Source organism: Entelurus aequoreus, linkage group LG05, assembly GCF_033978785.1.
Source record: "Entelurus aequoreus isolate RoL-2023_Sb linkage group LG05, RoL_Eaeq_v1.1, whole genome shotgun sequence".
In the NCBI taxonomy this organism is placed as follows: Eukaryota; Metazoa; Chordata; class Actinopteri; order Syngnathiformes; family Syngnathidae; genus Entelurus; species Entelurus aequoreus.
The window spans coordinates 26,709,176-26,719,616 of NC_084735.1; the positions used below are offsets into that span (position 1 = coordinate 26,709,176).

The 10,441-nt window shown below is 36.1% G+C and overlaps 1 protein-coding gene across 1 annotated transcript; it reads left to right on the forward strand.

Moving 5' to 3' along the window:
* Positions 1-3,961: 3,961 nt before the first annotated feature.
* On the forward strand, positions 3,962-4,796 carry dpm3 (dolichyl-phosphate mannosyltransferase subunit 3, regulatory). Its single transcript, XM_062046322.1, has 2 exons — positions 3,962-4,102; positions 4,307-4,796. Exon 2 carries the CDS (start codon positions 4,323-4,325, stop codon positions 4,599-4,601), a length of 279 nt encoding a protein of 92 aa, XP_061902306.1. The 5' UTR covers positions 3,962-4,102; positions 4,307-4,322; the 3' UTR covers positions 4,602-4,796.
* The last annotated feature ends 5,645 nt before the right edge of the window (positions 4,797-10,441 follow it).

A 10,441-nucleotide genomic window follows, 5' to 3' on the forward strand; every position in this document is an offset into this window, starting at 1 on the left:
CAAAAGTTTACATACACTTGTAAAGAACATAATGTCATGTCGGTCTTGAGTTTCCAATAATTATTATGTTTTTGTCATAGAGTGATTGGAGTAAGGCTGCAGCTAACGATTATTTTTCTATCGATTAATCTTTAGATTATTTTTTGGATTAATCGGTTAATCTATAGATTATTTTTTTGGATTAATCTATAGATTATTTTTCCTTTTACCGATTATTTTTTTTATTCAAAATGAAGATGAAAAAATAAATGTAGGCCCGTTTTTTCAAAAGGCATGGCTTTTATTTACAAAAAAAAGAAGTATGGCCACTCAGTCAACATTGACAACAACATGACTAAATATTCTGTAACAATGTAAACATTTAAAACTTTTAACATTTAACAAAATTAAAAGTAGCTTATTTGCTTTTTAATGTGCAAATATAAAAGTCAACATCCAGTGCAAATCTTAATATTCTGCAATAGTATAAGCATTTCAAAAGTAAAAGTATTGCTTATTTTGCTTTAAAATGTGCAAAAATAAAGATAAACATCCAATACAAAATAGTGCAAAACGAAATATTCTGTAACAACAGTGTAAACATTTCAACAAAAGTGAAAGTATTGCTTATTTGCTAAAATGTGCAAAAATAAAGATAAACATCCAATACAAAAAAGTGCCAATCTAAATATTCTGGAGCACTGTAAACATTAAGTATTGCTTTTAAAATGTGCAAAATAAACATCCAGTCCAACACAGTACACAATAACCAATTCTACTCATTCCAGTGAGTGACTAACAGTTGTAATGAAGAAAGGTTAGCATGTGTACATGTTTGGTTCTTTTCTTGTTTACAATATTCCCAGCAGCTGAAAATAGGCGCTCTGAAGGGGTCGATGTGGCTGGAACGAGAGGTAATTAGCCTTCACCTCAAGCCAGGACTGCGAGTGAGCTGAGCTGCAGTTTATATTTCTAGAAGGTCAACGGGCTCATAGTGATGTTACTGGTAGTTGACTGGGAGGTGTTTATTATCATTTGGGGAGAGTCCGCTGCCTGATGCTCACCTGCTAAACACCTATCTGCTCCACGCTGAAGCGCTGACTACATGCGCTCTGAATACGCACTGCTGATTGGCTGATAATGCTTCGTGTGTACCAATCAGATGGTTGTGTGGGTGGGACAATGCTGCGTGTGTACCAATCAGATGGTTGTGTGGGTGGGAGAATGCTGCGTGCTGAGACAGACGCAGAGGAGCGAAGCAGCTTGTTAAGACTTTAGCAGCTAAAGTTAGCTTTAGCTTAGAAACTCGTTCGGTACACCCCCGTGCCGAACCGAAAGCCCCGTACCGAAACGGTTCAATACAAAACACGTACCGTTACACCCCTAGCAGATACAAATGACACAGTCATGTTTTTGTGTAATGATGACAACGTATGCTCGCGCGGACGATTGACTAGTTGATGGTTTTCTTTTCAAATGTTCGTTCATAGCCGTTGTGCTGCTATGATAGGCCATTTCCGCTCGACACAGTGTGCATACAACAACATTATTAGGCCGTTTATTGAAATACTCCCACACTTTTGACCACTTTTGGCATGCTTTTCCCCCCTCGCTCGCACCGCTCGCATCGTCTGCTTTGATCGTCTGCTTTGATCGTCTGCTTTGCGGTCCGCCATGACGGTAGTGTGACGTAAATATGCGACGCGTCGACGCACAAAAACGGCGTCGACGTATTTACGTAACCGATGACGTCGACTACGTCGACGTGTCGTTTCAGCCTTAGATTGGAGCACATACTTGTTGGTCACAAAAAACATTCATGAAGTTTGGTTCTTTTATGAACTTATTATGGGTCTACTGAAAATGTGACCAAATCTGCTGGGTCAAAAGTATACATACAGCAATGTTAATATTTGGTTACATGTCCCTTGGCAAGTTTCACTGGAATAAGGCGCTTTTGGTAGCCATACACAAGCTTCTGGTTGAATTTTTGACCACTCCTCTTGACAAAATTGGTGCATTTTAGCTAAATTTGTTGGTTTTCTGACATGGACTTGTTTCTTCAGCATTGTCCACACGTCACAAAGTCAGGACTTTGGGAAGGCCAATCTAAAACCTTAATTCTAGCCTGATTTAGCCATTCCTTTACCACTTTTGACATGTGTTTGGGGTCATTGTCCTGTTGGAACACCCAACTGCGCCCAAGACTCAACCTCCGGGCTGATGATTTTAGGTTGTCCTGAAAAATTTGGAGGTAATCCTCCTTTTTCATTGTCCCATTTAAAGCACCAGTTCCATTGGCAGCAAAACAGGCCCAGAGCATAATACTAACACCACCATGCTTGACAGTAGGAATGGTGTTCCTGGGATTAAAGGCTTTGCCTTTTATCCTCCAAACATATTGCTGGGTATTGTGGCCAAACAGCTCAATTTTGTTTCATCTGACCGCAGAACTTTCCTCCAGAAGGTCTTATCTTTGTCCATGTGATGTCAGATGAAACAAAACATTAGCTGTTTGGCCACAATACCCAGCAATATGTTTGGAGGAGAAAAGGTGAGGCCTTTATTCCCAAGAACACCATTCCCACCGTCAAGCATGGTGGCGGTAGTATTATGCTCTGGGCCTTTTTTGCTACCAATGGAACTGGTGCTTTAAATGGGACAATGAAAAAGGAGTATTGCCTCCAAATTCTTCAGAACAACCTAAAATCATCAGCCTGGAGGTTAGGTCTTGGGCGCAGTTGGGTGTTCCAACAGGACAATGACCCCAAACACACGTCAAAAGTGGTAAAGGAATGGCTAAATCAGGCTAGAATTAAGGTTTTAGAATGGCCTTCCCAAAGTCCTGACTTAAATGTGTGGACAATGGTGAAGAAACAAGTCCATGTCAGAAAACCAACACATTTAGCTGAACTGCACCAATTTTGTCAAGAGGAGTGGTCAAAAATTTAAGCAGAAGCTTGCCAGAAGCTTGTGTATGGCTACCAAAAGCGCCTTATTGCAGTGAAACTTGCCAAGGGACATGTAACCAAATATTAACATTGCTGTATGTATACTTTTGATCCAGCAGATTTGGTCACATTTTCAGTAGACCCATAATAAATTCATAAAAGAACCACACCTTCATGAATGTTTTTTGTGACCGACAAGTATGTCCTCCAATCACTCTATCACAAAAAAATAAGAGTTGTAGAAATTATTGGAAACTCAAGACAGACATGACATTATGTTCTTTACAAGTGTATGTGAACTTTCGATATCGACTGTATATACATACATGTATATATATACATACATATACACACATACATGTATGTATGTATGTATGTATGTATGTATGTATGTATGTATGTATGTATATATATATATATATATATATATACATACATACATACATATACACACATACATGTATATATATATATATATATATATATATATATATATATATACACACACCTACACACACATATATATATATATATATATATATATATATATATATATATATATATATATATATATATATATATATATATATATATATATATATATATATATATATTATATCTGTTACTTTAACGTTTTCCCCAAACATTTTTTGTTGTTGTTGTTTGTTTTAAGCCCCCCCACCACTTTTTAAAGAAACCCCTGCTTTTATGGCAAAAACACAAAAATGTGTATATAAAATAAATGTGTTTTATTTTTAGAATATGCTAAAGACCACTAAAAAAAACTAGCTGCGGGACAAAAAAAGGTCCATCCATCCATTTATTCATTCATTTTCTAACACTTGTCATTCTCTCTAGTTAGCAGTCACCGGTTGACTCGTGGTGTTTTGCATGTTATGGTTATAATTGTGTATAACAGCTGTGGGACTAAGGGGAATGACATCTGTAAAATGTCTCGAGGCATTTATTCACTTCCTGACTGAATTGTCGTTTATCCACCTCCCCCAATAAGCATCGAGTTCAAACTAAAGTTAACTATACTGAGTTTCTCCTCAAAAAGCTCAAATCTACACCGGAACAGTCACGTAGCACATTTAACTACATTACCCATGATGCCTTTCTGCCTTTGACGTCATCTGTCCGCGCTAAACTCAGTTGGCCATCAGCAAGAGGTAAACACATCGGTTTGTATTACCGTACTCTTTTTAAAACCAACAACGAACTTAAACGCTAATTCAATTTTTTTTTTTTTAGTTTGTGGTGTAGTTTTTTTGTTTGTTTTATCACTCGCCATCGTGTATTGTCGCTGTTTCTTGTCCCCCCCGTCGCGATGCTAAAGCTAAGCTAACTGTATTATACATGTGATACCTTTCCAGGCCGTCTGCTGCCATTATGACCAAACTTCTGGAATGGTTGTTCGGCGTTTCGGTCGTCTTGGCCGTCTGGGCGGTGGTGGCGTTCGACCTGTTGGACTTGGAAGTGCCGCGTCCTTACCGAGAGGTGGCTTGGCCCATGCCGCTGTACCTGCTGGTGTCCTTCGGCTGCTACTCTCTGGCCACGGTGGGCTACCGGGTAGCCACTTTTAATGACTGCGACCAAGCTGCAGAGGAGCTTCAGAGGCAAATAAGAGAAGCCAAGGAGGACCTGAAGAGGAAAGGATTAAAGCTGTAGAATAAAGCAAACTATATTTTTTGCCAACATCTGGACATGTACAGTAGTTGGATGACATGAGACTCTAAACAGCAATTTCAAATGTGATGCTGTTACCCATTTATCCATGAAATACCACATTATCTCATCCAAACATTCTTCTATCCTGATTCAGACGTGTGCCCTGCAGAAAGCTGATTAAATTATTTTTCTTGACCTGTTTTTTGTTTTTGTTTTTTTTTAAACCCCAAAAATGTGTTAGTAGGCATAAAGTATACAAGTATGCACATATGTGGTATCATGCATGGTACATTCTGTCTACATTCCTACATATTAGACGCACCTGGAAACATAACTTTCCACCTATGAAGTGGAATGAAGTTACGCAATTGTAAAAAAAAAAAAGTGATTTATTGGATGGGAATCAGATGGACTTCACTATAATTTGACAGTCGGTTGCATAACCAGTGTTGGGAAAGTTACTCAATACATACTACAGTCTATGGTTATCATTTTAAGACAATTCTCAGATGGTCTCTTGTGGTATGCTACTACTGTGAAGTGGACTGAAGCAATATCTTTTTTTTTTTTTTTTACTAACTCAAACACTTGCATATTAAACTCACAAAAAAAGAGAATACTGCATGCAGATGCATTTTTTTTACTGTCTTTATGACACAATTTTGTCAGCTTCTCAAAAACCACAAAAAAAGAAAATCATAAATTAATATTTTTCGCCACTTTGAACAAGTCCATTAAAAATACTTCAGGCTGAAATATACGTATGATACATCAAATATATTTTGGAAGATTTGAGGCTTTAAAGACTAGGATGATTACATACATATGTAAAATGTTCATGTTTCAACTGCCATTTTATTTTTTCTACAGTGTTGGATGTTTGTTTGTTTTTTAAACTGGAAAGAAAAAAAATCACACTTTCAATGAGTCCATCTTTTAAAACTTCTTCAGGCTTAAATATACTTTAATATATTTTGGAGGGTTAAGCTTGGCTCTGATATTAACATACATAACGCATAACAATCCAATTGGGTTGAGTTTTTTTCCTTGCCCTGATGTGGGATCCTGATGTGGCTTGTGCAGCCCTTTGAGACACTTGTGATTTAGGGCTTTGATTGATTGATTGACAATTAATTGACAATCTATTTCATGCATTTTCAAATATTTTCTAAAGTTTCGGCTTTTTTAAAAGACAAAATATATCAGCTTTCCAAAAACTGCAATTACAAAAAAAAAAAATCATATACTAGTCAGTTGACAACAATTACATTTGACAATTTATTTATACACTGTAAGATTTTAAAAAAAAAAAGCCTAAACATATTAGCTTTCCAAAAAAATCTGGAAAAGATAGTCATGTTTTAATTATATTAAATATTTAATTACAACTGACAATGTATGTGGTGCATTTTTATGTTCTCTAGAGTTTCAGTGTTTCCTAAAGACAAAAAGATCAGTTTTCCAAAAACTGCAACAAAAAAATGGTAATGAGTCCATCTTTTAAAATGACTTTAGTCTAAAACATACTGTTTACAATACATCATATATTAAATATATTTTTGAGGGTTTTAGCCCTTATAGACTAAGATGTTTACATAACTCATAACCAGGGGTCCCCAAACTACGGTCCGCGGGCCGGTTCCAGTGTTCAAAATACGGCCAGACTTACTGCAAGCCCCAGGTTGAATTTCTTTTTAATTTTAAATTTTTTTAATTTTTTTATATTGTTTTTTAAAATCTGTCCTTTCTAATCCATTTTCTACTGCTTGTTACTCTCTGTGTCTCCTAGCCGCTCAGGCAAATCATATTGTCTATAAATGCATTTTCCCATCGGTAACGTGACATCATCGGCAAAGTGCACGCTCTTTCAGTCAATTAGTGCGCGAGGAATATACTGTATGTATATATATATATATATGTATACCCATACCCGAATGCAGCTGCGATAGTCTCCAGCACCCCTGCGACCCCAAAAATAGACAAGCGGTAGAAAATGGATGGATGGATACACACACACAGCCCGGCCCCTGACCAAATTGTTTTAACCCAATGCGGCCCCCAAGCCAAAAAGTTTGGGGACCCCTGCTCATAACCATTACAAATGAGCTCTCCAAATATTTCAGAAAAAAATATAATCGTTTTTGTTCTTCATTTTATGATTTTTTTTTAACTACAATTGACAATGTATTTAATGCATTTATATTTTTTCTACATAGTCAATTTTTTTTAAACAGCAACATAAAAACTGACTAAACAAGACCAACTTTAAAAATTACTAAAATGCTAAAATATACAAAGCTTTCCAAAAAAGTTTCTGGAATACTTTTTTATTTAATTAAATATTCAGTAACAAAAGACAATTTATGTAATGCATTTTTTTTCCGACTGTGTGATTTTGTCTCAAAGAAAAATATCAGCTTCCCAAAAACTGCACCACAAAAAAACTTGACTAAACAAGTCAAAGTTTTAAAACTACTTAATGCTGACATTTTCATATATTAATTTCTATGTATACAATTTACTTTAGGCATTTTATTCTATTTTTTGATTTATTAATATTTTACACTGTTTTATTGTGGGTTTTTTTATGTCAGCTTTCCAAATTTTCTGGAAAAATATAATATTTTTTATTTTATTAAAAAGACTATTGATTTAATGCTTTTTTATTTTTTCTACAGTATCAAGATTTATTTTTTAAAGAAAAAAATGACGGCTTCCCAAAAACTGCAACAACAAAAAAAAATAACTAAACGAGCGCATCTTTTAAAACTACTTAATTTGAAGAAATATACATTTTTAAATTTATACAGATACAGTTTATTTCAGGCTTTTTATTTCCTTTGTTTTAAATGTATAATTTACACCATCAGATTGGATTTAAAAACAAAAAAATGTAATCCTTCCAAAAATTTCAGGAAAAATATAACCTTTTTTGTTTGATTAAATTGACAATTGATTTAAGGTTTGTTTTTTGTTTTTAAATTCTGTGTCAGATTTTTGTGGTTTTAAGATAAAAATATCAGCTTCCCAAAAACTGCAACAAAAAAAAAAACGACTAAATGAGTGCATCTTTCAAAACTACTTCATGCTGACGTATCCCTGCCACAATGTAGGGATACACTGCTACGATTGGGAAAAAAAGCTTTTTTCTCATTTGAAAATTGATTCAATGTTTTTTTTTCCTACAGTGTCAGATTTTTTGGAGACAAAAATGTTAGCTCCCCAAAACCTGCAACAAAAAAATGAGTTCTGTCTTTTAAAACTACTTCAAATGGAAGTTTCCGCACCTCAATTTATACAAATAGAATTTATTTCAGGCATTTTAATTTATTCCTTTAAATTACATTTTACACTGTTACGATTGGAAAAAAGTAAACAATATCAACTTTCCAAAAATTTCAGGAAAAATCTAATGTTTTTATTTTTTTAAAATTTGAAAATGTATTTTATTCTACAGTGTCAGATTTTTTGGAGACAAAAATATTAGCTCCCCAAAACCTGCAACAAAAAAAATTAGTTCCGTCTTTTAAAACTACTTCAAACGGATGTTTCCACACCTCAATTTATACATATGGATTTTATTTCAGGCTTTTTAATTTATTCCTTTAAATTACATTTTACACTGTTACGATTAGAAAAAAAAGTAAACAATGTCAGCTTTCCAAAAATTTCAGGAAAAATCTAGTGTTTACATTTTTTTTTAATTTGAAAATTTATTTCATGTTTTTTTTCTTCTACAGTGTCAGATTTTTTGGAGACAAAAATATTAGCTCCCCAAAAACTGCAACAAAAAAAACCCCTGACTAAACGACTGAAACAAACATAAATTAAATATATTTCGAAGGCTTTAACCCTTGAAAACTAGGATGTTTACAGAATTTATAACTCTTACAAGGCATTTAAACTTTTTCCACACTGTCAGATTTGAAAATCAGGAAAATCTAGCAATTTTTAATTTTCTTTTCATATTTTCACCCTGAAATCTGTATTAAAAACTAACTATTTTTTAATGTTTTTGTTTTAACCCTTTAAAACACTCATAAAGATACAGAGGAAGTCAACATGTGCTGTAAACTGGTAATATAAGTAAATATATACATTTACTGGTAATGCATTACACACACACACACCTACACGCACACAACTGCCAAAGAGATTTTATAGAGAAAACCTGGCATTTGGATCGCTATATAAGCCTATAGGCCTCCTGCTGTGCACACCTACAGTACTTACCAAGGCAAAGTATACGTTCTTGTCAGAAAAGGTTAGCTCAGAATGTATGGTGAAGCTAATCTAATGTTGGCACGTCTGTTGTGTGGGAAAAGCTTGCTTATGCTCATTTTCCCCTGCTGTGCATAAACAAAGTGTAGCTTGGCCAAAGGCATCATTACGCCCGTTCAAACGCTCTTGTAACTTAAGAGGAAATGCAACCAAAAAAAAAAAAAAGAAAACGTAGTTGGCAGTGTGATGATTTTGGCTGGTGGTGCAAAACAAAAACCCCCACCTAACACCCGCGCCTTTACTCCCCCCTCCCTCCCTGCCAATGTCTGCAAGCTGTTGCCCGAGCAGACGGCATGAAAGGCAACCTGTTATTTACCAGGAGAATCTTCCTCCCTGGCAGTTACACCAAAGGCCTTCCCTGGTAGGCAGCGGTGTTCTCCGCTTGTCGCCACATGTGAAATATTTCATCGCTCTCTTTTTGTCGTCTCTACGGTCTGACTTTGAAGACGACCGTCTGTTACTGTACGTCCCTTTTTACCCCCCTCGCATGCTTCGGCATGAATCAAATAAAAAGGCAACGTCTCTGTGAGAAGAGTACATGCTAAAGGCCAGACTTACTGTCACCAAATGATGGTGGAATTTGATTGGAAAGAGGCTCACACCGCAATATTAAAATATCAAATTCTGCCTGTGCCAAAACCATTATTTCTTGATTGAGCATCACTTTTTTGGGGAGATTTTAAAAAATCTATGCATGTTTTTTGGACCCTGATACAAAAATGACATATAGAACTGTTTTCAGAATCAGAAATACTTTATTCATCCCAGAGGGGAAATTAAAATTTTCAGCACGATCCCATTCAAGATCAGACCAACATTACAGGGATCAAACATTACAGGGAGACAGAACAGGATCGCTGACGGGTCTGCCAACTTCCGGCGCCCCTTTCAAAAAAGGTGAGATATAGGTAAACAATGGGGGGAGAAAAAATAAAAATCGGTCTAAGCCTGGGCCCCTGGAGAGGGCGTCCAGACTGAGGCCAAGGAAAAAAACAACTCATAGCCATAGCACAAATCCCTCTTACATGTGTGTAAGAGGGAAACATCAAAGAAAACAAAGGACATTAAAGGCCTGCTGAAATGAGATTTTCTTATTTAAACGGGGATAGCAGATCCATTCTATGTGTCATACTTGATCATTTCGCGATATTGACATATTTTTGCTGAAAGGATTTAGAAGAGAACATCGACAATAAAGTTCGCAACTTTTGGTCGCTGCGTGACGTCGCAGGTTGAAAGGCTCCTCACATTTCCCCATTGTTTACACCAGCAGCGAGAGCGAGAAAGCGACGATTACCCCATTAATTTGAGCGAGGATGAAAGATTTGTGGATGAGGTACGTGAGAGTGAAGGACTAGAGTGCAGTGCAGGACGTATCTTTTTTCGCTCTGACCGTAACTTAGGTACAAGGGCTCATTGGATTCCACACTTTCTCCTTTTTCTATTGTGGATCACGGATTTGTGTTTTAAACCACCTCGGATGGTATAGCTGGGACGGTATAGCTCGGTTGGTAGAGCGGCCGTGCCAGCAACTTGAGGGTTGCAGGTTCAATCCCTGC